The 19037-nt window shown below is 38.8% G+C and overlaps 1 protein-coding gene and 1 pseudogene across 2 annotated transcripts in view; one reads left to right on the plus strand and one right to left on the minus strand.

Annotated features, from left to right (window-relative positions):
• The first annotated feature begins 777 nt into the window (after positions 1-777).
• Positions 778-19037, plus strand: part of HIKESHI (heat shock protein nuclear import factor hikeshi) — a 36090-nt gene continuing 17830 nt past the window's right edge. Inside the window, exons 1-2 of one of the 2 annotated variants that reach the window (XM_037042902.1) lie at positions 778-1019; positions 5309-5546. In XM_037042902.1, the coding sequence (XP_036898797.1) occupies positions 990-1019; positions 5309-5546 (268 nt within the window). In that variant the 5' untranslated portion in view covers positions 778-989. Of the gene's footprint in view, positions 1020-1128; positions 1423-5308; positions 5547-19037 lie in introns of those variants that run through there. The other variant, XM_037042904.1, reaches the window with a different exon arrangement.
• LOC118984765 (NADH dehydrogenase [ubiquinone] 1 alpha subcomplex subunit 3-like) lies at positions 13727-15811 on the minus strand (annotated as a pseudogene).

Here is a 19037-nt window from a genome sequence, read left to right on the forward strand (position 1 = left end):
TTCTGAAAATGCGTATTAAAAAAACTTTTTACAATAAAACTCCTATTAATTAAGCACTGCCAGGCTCTATTTTAAGTGTTTTGTGTACATGTTAACTCATTTGATCCTCACAGCAAAGAAAAGAGAACTCTGTCCCTGTTCCTCACAGCAATCCCGGAGAAGCACAAGTAATCTTATTTTACAAATGGGGACATTAAAGCCTAAATATTTACCTTGCTCAAAGTTTTACAGTAAATAAGTGGGAGAGCTGGGGGAAGCTGGAAAGAACTACAGAAGTTGCCAATAAGTACAAAACAGCTTGGTCAACAACTAGAACTGAGTTATTGCATAGCAGAAAAAAAAACGATTTGGGTTGCCAATAAGTACAAAACAGCTTGGTCAACAATTAGAACTGAGTTATTGCATAGCAGAAAAAAATACGATTTGGGTCGGGACTGGGATTCGGGCTCCAATACTTAAGTGCTTTGTGAAGATTTGGGGCTGGTCACTCTGGGTAATTTCCTCACCTACAAAATGGAAATAATAATGCTTACCTTAAAAGATTTTTGTAAGGCTCTAGTAAAGTGATTGTAAAGCGCACTGTGAGAAACACCTCCCATCGTTATTAGATTACGAAGTTTGGAATCAGGCCCTTCAACCCCAATGGGTGAAAAACTCCTGGGCGGCCTTCCCGGAAACCCGCGCAGGGCCCTCTGGGACGTGTAGTCTTGCCCTGGCGCCGGTCAGCCTTTCTCTTTTAACTGGGGCAGCTGGGTGTAAGCCCCGGAAGTACTTGTCGCCGGAGAGGCGCGCTGGTTGGACAGGGTGGATCAGATGTCGGGGCTAGAAGGCGTTCCTGCCGCTGGCGTGGATGCTCTGTAGCGGTGTGGCTTGCGCTCTCCTGCTTGTTTGGAAGGTCTTTGGGCTCCGGTAGTGTAGTAGTCCCAGGACTTCTAGCCCCCCGCTTCGGTACCTGCCGGCTGAGCGGAGCTGCCGGCGCCGCCGCCGCCATGTTTGGCTGCTTGGTGGCGGGGAGGCTGGTGAGAATGGGACCGGGTGATAATCAGGCAGGGGGCAGGACGCCACGGGCGAGGCTCCGGGAAGGGGAAGGTGCTCGGGATCCAGTGGTGCGGGGACAACCCCCCAGGTCTACATTCCGGCTTAGAGTGTAGAGTGGCGAGTGGACGCTGAGTGTTCATTCTGTTTTGCCCCCCAGCTTGGTCATTTGAGTAGTCACATATTAGCTGCTCGTTTATCTAGTGGGGAATGCACGCCTTTTGTCCAGTCTTGTCATTTTAGCCTTCTATCTAGTGCATATTTGGCAACCCAGATTTAACCCTCCCAATTTGTGAGGTGGTTATTATTCGATCCATTTTGCAGCTGAGGAATTGAAGCCCAGTCAGCAGTATAAGCCCTCACCTAATCTCATAGAGTGAATTAGACGTAAATAGGGAATTTTAATCGAGGCTGTAGCGTCCGGGGTATCAAAGATTAAGGTGCTTGGGCACTGTTTATCTGCTGGGTCTTTTTGGAAGGGGCCCATAGAAATATGCTTGAAGGTAATTGGAAGTTGGCCGATAGAAACGCCTGAAATTTAAGTGTGAGCCAAAATCTGAGGTGACGCGGGAACGATGTGAGCAGCGAGTTTCCTTATTGGTCGGAAGAGATAAGCTCACTTCCTAGGGTATTAGAATTCAGTAAGACCAGCACCAGGAATTTTTCGGAAATAATCTGGAAGGTGTAGGTATTTTGCTTGCACCACCTCGAGATTCATTTCAGACCTCACTCCTTTCACCTGGAGTTCTTTTTCTTACTCTTGTCACCCTGCTTTGTTAAATGTTGCAGCTCCTTTGTTGAATGTTAAGATTTTCATAAGTTTTTGATAATGTATTCTGCATATGGTTATAAGGAATCACAAAGATAGGTTGGAGGTGACTGGCCTCAGAAAGTTTTTTGTCTCTTTAGTGATTGGGCGGCTTCTTTTGGTGATGGTGATAATTGGTACCGTATTTTACAGTGTATAATGCACACTTTGGGGGCGGGGCCCAAACTTTTGAGGGAAAATGAGGATGAACGTTATACGTGGGTAGTACTAATTCTGTATCTATATAAATGTTTTTAATTCTTTTGTTTATACTTATGGGTTAAAAGTGTAACTCTAGAAAGCAATAGCAATATCATGGAAAATAATACCCTGGAATAGGACAGTTGGTTTTGTTTCTAAATATAAATAAATAAATAAATAATTGAATTAAAAAATTAAAATGAAAGGGTTTTTTTTCCTGAAAGTTTGGGCCAAAAAGGTGGGTGCGGATCATTCACAGCAAAGTATGGTAATACTAGTGAGAAAGTTTTGGATTGTCCTTGCTTTGGTTAAAAAAAAAAAAAAGGAGCAGCCAGAGGAGTGTGAGACTTGGAGGAATTAGTGTCATTAGTGAGCGACTTTTAAAAAATGTGTTTTCTTAAAAAGAATAAAAAGATTGTATGGAATCCATGTATCTTTCATGTCAACTAATTTGGAAGTTTTGTTACAGCAATACCTGCTTATTTACCTAATATTTCTGTAATGAATATTAAGTAGAAGTTATTTTAAGGTTTTGGGGGAATTGTAAGCTGTAATTCTGGAGTATTAGAACATGTTAAAATGTAAGGCAAATAAACCCAGCAATACCTCAAGACTAGGTTACGTTATTCTTTTATTACAAAAATTCACTTACCAAAGTTGTCCTTCCTTGAAAAAGAATTTGAAATAAAAGAGATAATCCTTTCTCTATTTTGTTTAAGTTTGCCCTGCCCAGTACATAGAAATTAAAGGGAGGGGCCTAAGTTTCTCCTTTTCATTTATTTATTTGTTTATTTTTAGAGAGAGGGGAAGGGAGGAAGAACAGGAGAGATATATTGAATGGCTGCCTCTTGCACGTACCCCAATCAGGGACTGAACTCCCAACTCAGGCATGTGCCCTGACTGGAAATTGAACTGGCAACTTTTCAGTTCAGAGGCCAGCACTCAAATCCACTGTGCCGTGACAGCCAGGGTTAAAAAAAAATTTTTTTTAAATTGATTTTGGAGTGGGGACAGAAACACCAATTTATTGTTTCACTTATTTATGCATTCATTAATTGTTTCTTATATGTGCCCTGACCAGGGATTGAACCCACAACCTTGATATATGGGGATGGTGCTCTAACCAACTGAATTATTGGGCTATGGCAAGAGATACATACCACCTGTTTTCTTAAGGTCAATGTTTAGAGTGTTGTAATCCAGACTTACAGAATGTCTGGTACCTTATACAGAGTTGACATTTAAGAAATATTTACTTTGCCAAATTATTTTAGGACTTGTATCATAATTTCACATGCCTTTTAATATGTGCATGTCAAAACCTGGTGAAATTGAATTTAATACTGATTTAGGTAGTTTGGTTTATACTTACATTTGTCCCCTGTTTCTCTGTATTTAAACCAGAGGGTTTTTAATTGTGTTGGAAAACTTCAGAAGAGGGAACCAGAGCTTGACTTTAAGAACACTCATCCTTGGTCTCTTGGGAATAGATTTAGGGCAATTGATATTACTTTATCATTGATACATATATTCAATTGTATAGCAGTATATTGGTGACCAGAAAGGCAATAGCAATGAGAAAACAATAAAAACCTCAGGGAAGGTAAACTCTTAACAGCCTATTGACCACAGTGCACTCAAATTGATACTTCTTTTTGCTGGACGTTTATAGGAATTAGCAATAATTTTCTTAAAATTTTTGTAAAAGTGAATTTGTGAAAGATTTCTTAGACTTCAAAATAAGATCTCATTCTACAAATTGATGTTCAATTCTAGGACAGAAAAATAGATTAGCAAATGATTCGAGGAAACTTTTAAAATACCCAGTTAGCACATTTAAGGTAGAATTTTTACATTTTATATACAGTTTGTTTTTGTTATTTGGGATAGTTTTGCTCTGTAAAGTTTGTGTGAACACTAAATGGGTAGATACTGAATTATTGCCCCTAGGGGAAATATAGGGTTAGGGTCCTGCAAGCATCTGGTCTCAGTTTTATCAGTTGTTTTATGTGTGTTTCTGTTTAAAGACATCTTATTTAATATGTATTATTGATTCGTTAACATTGGACTCTGCCAGTAGCACTATAATTCATGTCTGAATGAAACTTATGTAACACCTATTTTCTCAGTAAGGTACCTACCAGCCTTGTTGGATTTAGGAGCATTATTTCAGCCTGGCCATTTAAAACAGTCAAGTCACAAACAAAAATGCAAACAAACATGGCACTAAATAGACTGTGAAAAGGACATTTGTTTACAGTATGAAAGCTGAAACCAGAAGGCACAATATAGTTTTGTTCCTCAGCTGGGAACATGTTTATCAGGCAACTCACATTTTTTGCAGCTTTAAAAGTATAACAAGTAATGGTTTGGGGATTATAAATATCCTTTAGTGAGTAGGCAAATAAGCAAGTATGGGATCTCCAAATAATGAAGATAGAGTAAATACCTCTAGGTTGCTTACCCATTTTAATAACCTGAGGTTCTTTACCTTCAAATTAGAGGATCACGGTTTGGTAGTATATTTTGAATAAACTTTCATTAAAAAATTTATTATTTAAAAAAAATCCTCACCTGAGGATGTATTTCTTGATTTTAGAGAGAGAGAGGAGAGAGAGAGAACATCGATTGGTTGTCTCCTATAGGCTCAACCCCCCCAACAGACCTGGGGTTGAACTTGCAACCTAGTTATGTTCCCTGACCAGCAATCAATGGAACCTCAGCCTTCTGGTGTGTGGGATGATGCTCCAGCCAACTGAGCCACCTGGCCAGGGTGAACCATCTTTCATTTTTATAACATTCTGAAGCTGTAGTGATTTACTTTTGTAAGTAGAATCCTTCCAAGGGACTTCTGAGATAATTTAGTTACATTTTTAAAAGATAACATTAATGAAATTATTTTAATGCCAAGTATTTTTTGATTCCTTATTTTTTAAAATATTTCTAAGTTTTCAATTACAGTTGACATACAATACTATATTAGTTTTAGATGTACAACATAGTGATACCATATATAGTTGTTACAATATTATAGACTATATTCCCTTTGCTATACTTTATATCCCATGTTTTCATAGGATTCACTATTAATATTTGCATTCTCTCTGATATATTAGGTAATTCTATAATTAGAGTCTCAGATTAACCCCAAGTTTTACTTGGTATAATGACTATAATTGTGCTTGGTAACAGCTTATATCAATACTATAAGGGTTATAAAAACTCATCAAACTATTGCACTGAGACAAGTTTCTTATTTTCTAGGTGCAAACAGTTGCACAGCAAGTGGCAGAAGATAAATTTGTTTTTGACTTGCCTGATTATGAAAATATCAACCACGTTGTGGTTTTTATGCTGGGAACAGTCCCATTTCCTGAGGGAATGGGAGGATCTGTCTACTTTTCCTATCCTGATTCAAATGGAATGCCAGTATGGCAGCTCCTAGGATTTCTCACGAATGGGAAACCAAGTGCCATCTTCAAAATTTCAGGTCTTAAATCTGGTAAGAATAATGTATTGAAGTAGTTTCATAATTGAACTGTTTTGTTAAACAACATACCATAGAATATGACTTTTTAAGTGCTTCATTATATTTTTTCAGGTTGCTAAAGTAGTATGTAACATATTTTTAAAAAGGTGATCCTGAAACATTTGAAAAATAGTAAGTGAAAGGCCTTAGCTCCTCACACTCCCATTCTCTGTCCCTGGAGAGAATCACTCACTGTTCTCTTTATGTGGTATATACTGTTATGAAGGAATTTTTCTGAATTAATGGGTGTTTTAATAAAGAGGGGAATCTTGGCATAATTTGTAACATGCACATTGCACATCTGTGTTTTAACTAAACAGATAAACCAAATAGAGTCATACAGGAAATAAAATAAGAGTCTTTTTTTTTATGGGGATGTTTGAACGCTTAGATTTGATTACCCCTTCAATGTTCTGCTGGTTGTAATGCTGTTGCATATTTTAGACTTCAGAGGGACATAATCCCTGCTTTGATGCTTTTGAGTTATTTTGTGAAGATATGTGAAAATAAAACTAGGTACCATTTACTCCCATTGAATCTCTGGTTCCTTTGAAAATCTAGATGAAAACAGATATAGAGATTCTTAGCATATAAATATACATTCTCCTAGAGATTGTCTGTAGGGTCCAAGGAAAAAATATATTTAGGTAACATTTATTTGTTAAACAAACATGGGTATCTGTTGTGGGGATTTAAAAATATTAAGTTCTTGCCTGAGATAGCTCACATTCTTATAAAGGAAGATAGTTCTGTAGACCAGTAATTAGAAGGGTGTAACAACGTAATAACAGACATTTGTGCAAAGTGCTGAGAGAATAGGAAAGAGAACAATTAACTCTTAAGTGTGTTAGGAAAGGCTTCCTAGAGGAGGTGATATTGGACCTCTTCAGAAGATAAGTAAGAGTTTGTAAGGCCCGTTGGGCATTCTTTTCTGGGTGGAGGAAATGTGGATATATTGTTGAAAGTTTGAAAGCATGGGTGTGCTGAGAATGGCACAGGCAGGGCGTATAAAGGGAGGAAATGGGCAGGCGTGGATCGTGAAAGGCTTTATGTATCATACTGACTCATTTGCATTTAATAAGTCCGCAATTTTTAACATGCCTAGGTCACAGGCTTATTTGGTAGTATTATAAAATGTATATGTAACATGATAGACACACTAAAAATTGGGCAAGTACTCTGAAGCCCATCCTTGTACCTCTCCCTGTAAAGAACTGCTCTTTAAGGCATAGAGGGGCCAGTAAACAGTTTTGGGTAGGAGAATGATATGATCAAATTCTCTTTTTAGTCTGAGGACTGTGTGAGGAATGAATTGGAGCAGTTCTGGCCAGATAATGGATTGTTAGCTGCTGTTATTTTATGTAGTTGAAATTGTACAGGAAGAAATGGGAGAGGGCAATATTTAAAGCTAAAAATTGTTTAGGATCAGTGATGAATACTAAACTCTAGGTTTCAGAAGCACGACAAATCTCTACAGCCCTTCTCGATGACTGCACCCTGAGATTAGTATTCTTAATCCCTAAGGAAGTTGTTCTTGAAGCCTGATTGCCTAAACAGCAGCATCAGCACAAGCAGTGCCTGGAAGCTGATGGAAAATGTATTATCCTGGTAGGGCCCCAGATGTACTGAGTCAGAAACTGTGTGAAGGCCAGTTGTCTGTATTTAAATAAGTTCCATAGGTGTTTGTGTTGCATGCTAACATGTGAGAACCACTGCCCTAGGGCATACACTGTATAAAATGAATTAATGCCTCTTTTACATATTGTGTAGTATTAGTTCTGAACGAACTTCAGGGGAATTAACAAAATAGTCAATCTCAAGTTACTTTTTTCCTTCTTTGTGGCTGTGCCTAGAAATACTAAATAGTCTATAAGTAGAAAAAACAGACAGTTCAATACATTCTTGTGAGATTATTCGTTATATATGAAGAGAGTAATAAAGGAACTACAGAGAGAAGATAAGTCATTTATAACTGAACAGCAGTTAGTCAGTTTAGCAGATGTATCAAGAACATGGATAGAGAAAAAAAACCCCAATAGATTACTATCCTCAAAGTGCAAAGGAAAAATAAAATAATTCTGAAAACTGTCATTTTAAGGATTTTATTTACTTTTAGAGAGAAAGGGATGGAGAGAAACATTGATGTGGGAGAGAGACATCTATCAGCTGCTTCTTACACACCCCCAAATGGGGATCTCACCTCAACCCTGGCGTGTGCTCCGACTGGGAATCAACTGGTGACCTTTCGGTTCACAGGTGGGCGCTCAATCCACTGAGCCATACCGGCCACAGCAAGAAAACTGTCATATTTGAAATAAAGGAAAAATTAATGTATTTTTGAATGGAGATAAAGAGAGTTTACTACTCATAGATCATTACTGAAAGAATTACTAAAGGCATTTGTACTTATAGGAGGAAGTTGAACCCGGAATGTAGAAGAGGATGCAAGACACAAAGATAGCAAAGAAATTGGTAAACATGGAGACAGATCTGTACAACCTGATCTTTTATAAAACAAATAAATGCACCGAATTAATACTTTACTAGAAAACAGCACATATGACAGAGGGGTAGTGATCTGAGTTAAAGCTTTCTGAGGTGCTTTCATTTAGAAAGAGCAATAATATTGTAGCTCTGTTAAAATTTTAAGGAGAACTAAAAAAAGGGAAATAGCGTAATATTAAAACCAAAATAAGCTGATGGAAATAATTTCAACTATTATTAAAATAAATGTCAATTGTTAAAATAAATGCAAAGAGACTAAATTTACCAGAGAAAAGATGGAGACCATAGGGTGGGGTGATTTAATTTTTTTTTAAGGTAGCAAGTGAATAATTACAGTGGCACCTTGGTACTTGTTGTTAATTTGTTCTGGACCTTGTGACAAGTGCCTAAACCAATGAGTACTGAACAATGAACAAATGATGAAGCATTGTCTCTTGGTGGTGGGGGGGCAGGCGGCATTGTGGCATCGTGAGACATACATGCCCAAGCGAGTGCGATCAGTCCTGAGCAGAGTCCCAAGCAAGTGCCACGTGCTGAAACATTTTTTTCTCATCAAAATGTTTAAGTAGCCATGGCTGGTGTAACTCAGTGGATCAAGTGCCAGCCAGAAAACCGAAGAGTCATCAATTCAATTCCCAGTCAGGGGACTTGCCTGGGTTGCAGGCCAGCTCCCTGGTGAGGGGTGTGGGAGAGGCAACCACACACTGATGTTTCTCTCCCTCTCTTTCTCCCTCCCTTCCCCTCTGTCTAAAAATAAATAAATAGAATGTTTAAAAAAATGCACAGGTATAGGGTTTGGTGAGTTTTGAAGCCAATGAGTATCAAGATATGACTGTATATTGTTCTTTATGAGTAATGGGTCTAAAACATTGTAACATAAAGAGCCAAAAATCTATATGTATATTGATTATATATATTAATCTTAAGAAAACTTAGAATAAGGCAGAAAGCATTATGAAGAATTAAGAGATTTATTCACTAGGAATGAGAATTTACTAGGAAGATTTAAATATTTCTGGGAAAAGATGAATGTCATGAGTTTGTATCTATATATATAACATAACTTCAAATATATAAAGAAGAATATTGACATAATGATAAATGGACAGCCCTCACGTTAATATTTGAATAAACCTTTTGATAACATGTCAAGTAGAACATTAATAAAGAAGGAAGGTTTTTTAAAAAATATTTTATTGATTATACCATTACAGTTGTCCTGTTCCTCCCCTTCAATCCTCTCCACCCTGTACACCCTCTCCCCCACCATTGCCCCCCTTTAGTTTATGACCATGCATCTCAAGTTCTTTAGATTCTATGTTTCCCATAGTATTCTTGCCCTCCCCCCTGTCTATTTTCACCTACCATCTATGCTACTTATTCTCTGTCCCTTCTCCCCAGTTCTCCTCCTCCCACTCCCCTGTTGCTAACCCTCCATGCTGTCTTCATTTCTGTGGTTCCACTCCTGATCTAGCTGTCCTCTTAATTTGCTTTAGTTTTTGGTGTGATTGTTAATTACTGTGAGTTTGCTGTCCTTTCACTGTTCATATTTTTCATCTTCTTTTTCTTAGATAAGTCCCTTGAACATTTCATACAATAAGGGTTTGGTGATGATGAACTCCTTTAACTTGACCTTATCTGAGAAGTGCTTTACCTGCCTTTCCATTCTAAATGAAAGCGTTGCTGGATAGAGCAATCTTGGCTGTAGGTCTTTGGATTTCATGACTTGGAATACTTCTTTCCAGTTCCTTCTTGCCTGTAAGGTCTCTTTTGAGAAATCTGCTGACAGTCTGATGGGAACTCCTTGCTACTTTAGAATTCTCTCCTTCATTTCAATCTTGGCTAATGTAATGATGATGTGCTTTGGTGTGTTCCTTCTTGGGTCCAACTTCTTTGGGAGTCTCTGAGCTTCCTGGACTTCCTGGAAGTCTATTTCCTTTGCCAGACTGGGGAAGTTCTCCTTTGTTATTTGTTCAAATAAGTTTTCCACTCATGGCTGTTCCTCTTCCCCTTCTGGTACCCCTATAATTTGGATGTTGGAACATTTAAAGATGTCCTGGAGGTTCCTAAGCCTCTCCTCATGTATTCGAATTCTTATTTCTTCATTCTTTTCTGTTTGGTCATTTTTTTCTTTCTTTTTTTTAATTTTTAAATTATATTTTATTGATTATGCTATCACAGTTGTCCCATTGTTCCTTTTTCCCCTTTATCCTCCTCTGCCTTGTACCCTATTTCCTTCATCATTTCCCCCACCTCAGTTCATGTTCATGAGCCATACATATGGTCATCTTTTTCTTCCTTCTGGTCCACTCCCTTGATATGAGTCCCAGTTTCCTTTCCATCACTATTAGTTTCCTGTGCATTTCCCTTAATTTCAATTAGTTTAGCCTTCATTTGTTCCTCTAATTTGTGACTAAAATCAACCAGTTCTGTGAGCATCCTGATCACCAGTATTTTGAACTGCTCATCTGATAGGTTGGCTATTTCTTGGTTGCTTAGAGTTATCGGCTCTGGGGCTTTGAGTTTTTCTTGAGCCATAATGTTTTGGTCTGTTCGTGCCTGTTACGTATGAAGGGCAGAGCCCTAGGTGTTGACCAGGGTGGGGCAACTCAGTTGCTGGGCTGTGATGCTGTATGTGGGGGCGGGGTCAAAGAGAAGCAATGGTGGTCCCCTCTGCTGCTTCCCACCGCTGGGGCCTGCATGGTCTTTCTCACTGCTTGCTCCTTTGCCTGGTTTATTGGTCTGGCTGAATGGTTCGTTGTTGTCAGACTTCTGTATAGTTCAGTTTTCTGTGTTTTGGTTGCGTTTTTGTTACTAAAACTTTGTTGTCTTTAAACTTGGTTGTGTGAGGAAGCACAGTGTTTCCACCTACACCTCCATCTTGGCCAGAAGTCCACAATTTGAATTTTTATTTCTAGGTATGGATTGAAGTTCAATTTTATTTTATTTTTTTGCAACTGGATATTAAACTGTTCCAGTATCATTTGTTGAAAAGATGACACATTTTTCTGCATCTGTCATCAAGCATGTTCACTTGATATTCACTTGGGAGCTCTTAAACTGCTCTGTGTCAGTGTAAAATATAAACATATACAAGTGAATATTTATGAGTATTTATTGTAAACATACACAAATGGATATTTATATAAGAGTTTAGGTACTGGTTTAAAAAGGAAAGAAAAAAATGGAAATACATACAGCAGTTTTCTTTTAAAATACTAAATCTCTACTTCAAAACATGCTAGTAGATTACCTGGATACTGGAAAATATAGTAATAAGGAGTACAGGAAGAGGAGCAGTACAACTACTTTGGGGGGAAGAGAGAGAGATGTTTTTACTTTGGATTTGAGGATCCTATGGAACATGATAGTAGTGCCTTAAATATGAAGTGGTTGATTTGTTTTTATAGCAATAGGCCAGTAGTGAGCTGTTAACATAGTTGGAAAATATAGGCTTATTTTTTACATAGCCTTATATGTATTGATTAGGTTAATACTGGCTGCCAGCTGGTAGACCAGGACCCATTGGTTGTTTTTGGAGATGGACCAATGAAGTTGTCAATTTAATGGTCCCCACCTTACCCTTCCTTGCTTTGCCCTAGCTCTACTAACATTTTGAGTTGGGAAAGGGGTACAACATCTCTCTATTATTTATGTTCATCACTATATGTTCTGCAGTAGATGCTATGGGAATAGTGAAAGGTGTTTTTTCCTGTCCTTTTTGCATTGTCTTGTCTGTCTTTTTCCTTTTTTCTCATGATATCAGAAAGGTTAGGGGTTGTGGAGGTGGGCATTCTGAGATCATGAGAAGATTCATCCAATCTGGAGAAAATTCATTAATCAAAAATGAATTAATCAGCCCTGGCTGGTGTGGCTCAGTGGATTGAGTGCTGGCCTAATGTCAGAGAAATTTAATATTTTTCGTTTAGAAAAGAAAGTCTGCTAACTTTCAGGCAGTATATATATACCTCTTTCAAACAGTTTTATATTATTTGGTAATCTAAAATTTATTAATCCCTCTTGATGGGAATTTGGGTTGTGTCCATATTTTTTATCATTTTACTAGCAATGCTATAATAAATATTCTTATACATATCTTTGTACATATTTGTTAGCACTGTAGTTCTGTAGTAGAAACTCCTAGAAGTGGAACTGAATTCTTGAATTAATATGGCCTTTTAAAACAAATGGTGTAGGAGCCTGGAGAAAGGGTACTGAATGTGGATGATCAATCATGATTGTTACGGCAGTTTTTAGAAAGTCCTAATAAAGGACAGTGTACTTGGTACTATATAAAACCCTAATAGAGCATATTCTCTTTTTTTTAGATTTTATTTATATTTAGAGAGAGGGGAAAGGGAGGGAGAAACAGAGGGAGGAAAACATCAGTACTTTGCTTCCTACACCTCCCCAACTGGTGACTTGGCCTGCAATCCAGGCATGTGCCCTGACTGGGAATCAAACCAGCAACATTTTGGTTCGCAGACTGGTACTCAATCCACTGAGCCATACCAGCCAGGGCTAATAGAACATGCTTTTGCCAAGTATGTTAACAGAGTAAGCCATTGAGTATTAGGATGGAAGCCTCTAAAAATAACAATCTAATCCTTAATTTTACTGTTGAGACTCTTGAGATCTAGAAAGTTTTAGAGTGTTTTCCTAAAATAGAGCAGGGATTAGTATCTGGATACTCATTTTTAGTTTAGTATTCTAAATTAGATTTTTTTGTTCTTCCAAAGTGAGTTTAAGGCCCTGGCTGGTGTGGCTCATTAGATTGAGAGCTGGCCTGTGAACTGAAGGGTTGCAGGTTCAATTCCCGCTCAGGGCACATACCTGAGTTGGCCAGATCCCCAGGTGGGGGAATGCTAGAGGCAACCTATGTTTCTTTTTCACATTGATATTTCTCTCCCTCCCCTTTTCTCTCCCTTCGCCCCTCTGCCAAAACAAATAAACAAACAAAAACAACACAGTGAGTTTAAGGCAAAAACTACATTCAAATTGCTTTCCATTGTTATATGTGTATACCTCCCATTTTTACTTAATATTATTTCATAAGGGGTTATGAAATTTTGATCTATTTAAAAGGTATTAAATTTTAGTTTTCTCTAATTTCCTCCTTTACTATTAATAGGAAATAGAAGATGAGGTTTTTATTTTTATTTAAAAGGAAAAGGAATTTATTTTTATTTAATGACATGAGCTTCAGAAACACTGAGGTAGACAGAGCATACTGTCCTTTTTTTCTATTAGTATAGTATAGTATTTTGTTGATAAATTATTATTATTTTTTAAAAATATTTATTTATTTGTTTTTAGAGGGGAGGGGAAGGAGAGAGGAAGAGAAACATCAATGTATTGTTGCCTCTCGTGGGTCCCCTGCTGGGAAATGGCCCCTGTGGGGAACTGGCCTGCAACCCAGGCATGTGCCCCGACTGGGAACCAAACCGCGATTATCTGGTTCGCAGGCTCACACTCAATCCACTGAGCTACACCAGCCAGGGCTGATAAATTATTTTTTGATTACCTATTCCTTGTTGGGCATTTGGCATTTCCCCTCCGCCTCCCAAATCTTTAAACATACTTTATCTTTCCAGTTGTTTGTTGTTAGTACATAGAAGTACAATTGATTTTTTTTGTTTGTTTTGTTTTCACATTTTTATTGGGGCCCATATCAAAGGAACTGTTTGCAGTTTCTTTAGCCACTTCAAGCGTGGGCCCTGGGTGTCCTGGGGGTGGCTGGGCACGTTGGGCATGTTCCCATGATCTTGGATGGGCACTGGGTAGTTGTAGGGTATGACCTGGTTGATCATGGCAACATCCCTGGTGTAGGGGCTGAAGGTGGCAGAATTACAGTGAGGCCCCTGATGGTGACGGAAACAACCAGCACTGGCTTCTTGACCCAGGCATTCTTGAGAAAGGTGGCAAGTCTGCTGGGTATCCTGGTCTTGGCAGTGGCTACAGTTGATATTTTTAATATTTTATGCTTTGTATTTTAAATAATATTTTAAAATATATTGATTATGCTATTTTGATTATGATTATTTTATTGATTATGCTATTACATTTGTCCCATTTTTTTCTCCCTTTTATACCCTTCTACTCTGCAACCCCTCCCACCAGCAATCCTTCACTTTAGTTCATGTCCATGGGTCATACATATAAGTTCTTTGGCTTTTCCATTTCCTGTATTATTCTTAACCTCTCTCTGTCTATGGTGTACCTACCATTTATGCTTCTTATTCCCTGGGCCTTTCCCCCGCCTCCCGCTCCCCATTGATATACCTCCATGTGATCTCTATTTCTGTGAATGTGTTCCTGTTTTAGTTGTTTGCTTAGTTCATTTTTGTTTTTAGGTTCAGTTGTTGATAGTTGTGATTTTGTGGTCATTTTATTGTCCATTTTTTTGATCATCTTCTTTTTCTTAGATAAGTCCCTTTAATATTTCTTATAATATGGGCTTGGTCATGATGAACTCTTTTAACTTGACCTTATCTGGGAGCACTTTATCTTCCCTCCCATTCTAATGATAGCTTTTCTGGATAGAACAATTTTGGATGTAGGTCTTTGCCTTTCATGACTTGGAATACTTTCCTGCCCCTTTTTGCCTGTAAGGGTTCTTTTGAGAAATCAGCTGATGGTCTAATGGGAACTCCTTTGTAGGTAACTGTCCCCTTATCTCTTGCTGCTTCTCGGATTCTCTCCTTTATTTTCATCTTGGCTAATGTAATTATGATGTGCCTTGGTGTGTGCTTCCTTGGGTCCAACTTCTTTGGGACTCTGAGCTTCCTGAACTTCCTAGAAGTCTTATTTCCTTTGGCAGATGGGGAAGTTCTCCTTCATTATTTTTTCAGATAAATTTTCAGTATCTTGCTTTTCCTCTTCCCCTTATGGTACCCCTATGATTCAGATGTTGGAATGCTTAAAGATATCTTGGAAGTTTCTAAGTCTCTCCTCATTCTTTTGACTTCTTGTTTCTCCATACTGTTCCAGTTGAATGTTTATTTTTTCCTTCTGATCCAAACCATTGATTTGAGTCCCTGTTTCCTTCCCATCACTGTTGGTTCCCTGTATATTTTCTTTAATTCCCTTTTTCATAGCCCTCACTTTTTCCTCTGTTTTGAGATAATACTCAACCATTTCTGTGAGCATCCTGATTACCAATGTTTTGAACTGTGCATCTGATAGGTTGGCTATCTCTTCTTCCCTTAGTTCTATTTTTGGAGCTTTGATCTTTTCTTTCATTTGAGCCATATTTTTTTTTTGTCCCGGCATCCCTGTTACATAGTAAGGAGCAGAGCTTTAGGTAATTACCGGGGTGACACATCCCACATCACTGTGTTGTGGTGTTGTATGTGGGGGAGGGGTCAGAGAGGGGACAGTGCTGCTTTATTGGTTCTTGGCTGGCTTCCAGTCACTTTCTGTGCTACCTACAAGCAAATTGGGCCCTTCTGGTGCTGATTCCTAGGGTGGGTGGGTTTGTATACACTGTAGAATCCTGTCATTCTCTCTACTGAACTCTCCTGTGAGCTTGGGAGTTTCTCTCACCATTGCAACCCCCTTAGGTTTTTACAGTTAGGTTTTGAAGCTTTATTTACCTGCACTGGAACCCTGGGTTATGTGGTCTGTCTCGCTCCCCAGTTGTTCCTCTCGATTTATTCAAAAACAAATGTGGGACCACACAGTTTGCCAGCCACCTTCTTCGCAGGTCCTCTCTGCAGGCTGACTGTCTCCATCCCTCGTAACAGTCTGGATGAATGTTTCTTTAACTCCTTGGGTTTTAGACTTCCATACAATTCAATTTTCTGGCAGTTCTGGTTATGTTTTGTTTTAAATTTGTTGTTGTCCTTTCCGTTGTGCAAGGAGGCAAAGTGACCAAAAGTCTGGACACTCCATCTTGGCCAGAAGTCTGAATTTATTTTTTTTAGACTACTTCTTCTTAGAGCAGTTTTAGGTTTACAAACACAATTAGAGAAAGGCACATAGATTTCCTTTATACCCCTGTTCCTACACATGCATAGCTTCTTTTATTATCAACATCATTTATCAGAGTGGCACATTTTTTTTGCCAAGGGTGAAAGAATCTACATTGGCACATTGTAATTACCCATAGTCCACGTTAAAGGTTCACTCTTGCTGTTGTAGAGTCTGTGGGTTTGGACAAATGTATAATGTGTGCATAGTTACAGTGTCGTAGAGTATTATCACTGCCCTAACAGCCCTCTGTGCTCTTCGTGTTCACTGCCTCACCCTATCCTTACTCCCACTGATGTTTTTGTTTTGACTCCATAGTTTTGCCATTTCCTGGATGTCATATAGTTGGCATCATGCAACATGAAGCCTTTGCAGATTGGCTATTTTCACTTAGTAAAATGCATTTAAGGTTCTTCCATATCTTTTCAGAGCTTGAGAACTCATTTCATTTTACTGTTTAATAGTATTTTAATGTCTGGATATACCAGTTTATCCATTCACGTACTAAGGGAGATCTTTGTTGCTTTCAAGTTTTGACAATTACAAACAAGGCTGCTCTAAAGATCCATGTGAAGATTTTTGTGTGCGTAGATGTTTTTCAGCTCCTCTGGGTAAATACCAAGTAGTACAATTGCAGGATCATATGGTAAGTGTATGTTTAGTTTTGTAAGAAACTGCCACAGTGGCTCTGCCATTTTGCATTTCTGCCAGGAATGTGTGAGAGTTCCTGTTGCCCCACATACGTGTCAGCATTTGGTGTTGTTGAACAGTTGTTTTTTGTATATTGACTGTATCCTGAAGGATGAAGAAAAGGTAACAACAGGTGGGGAAAAGTAGGTTTACAGTTGTGAGTACATGAAATGCATTGTTTATTCTTGTATTATTTATTTATTATTTTTTTTCATAAGAACAACTGTAAACTTCTTCTTGTGTATGTAGAATATCTTGCTAAACTCCCTTATTCTAGTAGCTTCTTAGGATTGTCTATAATCATAATGTCTGTGGAAAAGACTTTACTTATTTCCTTCAAATTTTTATGCCTTTTATTTCATTTTTATAAAGATTTTGTTTATTTTTAGAGTGGGAGGAAGGTAGAAAGAAAGAAAAACATTGATGTGTGAGAGAAACATCAGTAGGTTGCCTCTCACACACCCCAAACCCAGGAGCTGGCCTGCAGTTCGGATGTGTGCTCCCTGATCTAGAATCAAACCAGTGACCTTTCAATTTGCAGGACGACACCCAACCCACTGAGCCACACTAGTGAGGGCTCTTTTATTTCTTTTTGTTGAATTGTCTTGGCCTTCTTCAAGTACCATGCTGAATACAGTAAATAAAAGACATAGCAATTGTTTTGTCTTTCTCTATTTTATGAGTGGCCAAAATTTATGAATTGGCCTTTTCATCAATATGAAATGCCATTTATTCTGGTAATCCTCCTGATTTGAAGTCTGCTTTGTCTAATTTTTATATAGCTTTTCCAGCAGTCTTATGACTAGTGGCCACAGTATATACTTAGGTGCTGCCTCTTCTTTTTTAACCTCTTTTTACAGTCTCTGCCTTTTAAATGAAGTGTTTAGTCCATAAACATTTGATATTATCAATATGGTAATTTTAAAATTACCTTTTTGACTTCCGGCCAAGATGGAGGTGTAGGTGGAAACACCGTACTTCCTCGCACAACCAAATTTAAGGAAACAAAGATTTAGAGACAGACAAAAATACAACCAAAACACAAAATTGAACTGTACCGAAGTCCAACAACAACAAACCGTTCATCCAGACTGGTAAGAGGGGCAGAGTTGGCGGCTGAGGGAGAGGGGTCCTGGCAGGAAAAGGAGGTGGTTAGCGGACCTGGGTGCAGGGACCAAATGGGCAGACTCAGTAAAGCTTGCAAGGCAGCTGGCTGACCACGGACACACATTCGTGCACAGATAAACCAAGCAAAAAAACATACAGTGAGACAGACCACGCAACACAGGGCCCCAGCGCCAGGAAATAAAAGCCTAAAAGCACCGATTGGAAAAACTTTCAGGGGTTGAGGTGCTGGGAGAAGCTCCCAGCCTCACAGGAGAGTTTGTTGGAGAGACCCACAGGATCCTAGAACACACACAAGCCCACCCACCTGGGAACCAGCACAAGAAGGGCCCAACTTGCTTGTGGGAAGCATCGGGGGGACCGAAATCCAAAAGAGAGAGGAATGGGCACCATTGCTCCTCCTCTGACCCCGCCCCCACATCCAGCATCACAACCCAGTAACTGAGTAGCCCCACCCTGGTAAACACCTAGGCTCCGCCCCTCACACATAACAGGGACGAACAGACCAAAACATTATGGCTCAAGCAGAAGAACAGCTCAAAGCCCCAGAGCCAATACTTCTAGGCAACAAAGAGATAGCCAACCTATCAGACACAGTTAAAAACACTGGTGATCAGGATGCTCATAGAACTGGTTGACTTTAGTCTCAAATTAGATGAAAAAATGAAGGCTACACTAAATGAAATGAAGAAAAAAGCACAGGGAACCAATAGTGATGGGAAGAAAACTGGGACTCAAATCAAGGGAGTGGACCAGAAGGAAGGAAGAAACAAACAAAAGAATGAAGAAACAAGAATTCACAAAAATGAGAGGCTTAGGAACCTCCAGGACAACTTTCAATGTTCCAACATTTGAATCATACGGGTACCAGAAGAGGAAGAGCAAGAAATTGAAAACTTACTTGAACAATAATAAAGGAGAACTTCCCCAGTCTGGCAAAGGAAAGAGACTCCCAGGAAGTCCAGGAAGCTCGGAGAATCCCAAAGAAGGTGGACCCAAGGAGGAACACACAAAGGTACATCATAATTACATTAGCCAAGATTAAAATGAAGGAGAGAATTCTAGAAGCAGCAAGAGATAAGGGAACAGTCACCTACAAAGGAGTGCCCATCAGACTGTCAGTTGATTTCTCAAAAGAGACTTTACAGGCAAGAAGAGGCTGGAAAGAAGTAT

This window comes from Sturnira hondurensis, unplaced genomic scaffold (assembly GCF_014824575.4).
Source record: "Sturnira hondurensis isolate 20B ecotype Veracruz unplaced genomic scaffold, ASM1482457v3 Scaffold0003801, whole genome shotgun sequence".
NCBI classification, from domain to species: domain Eukaryota; kingdom Metazoa; phylum Chordata; class Mammalia; order Chiroptera; family Phyllostomidae; genus Sturnira; species Sturnira hondurensis.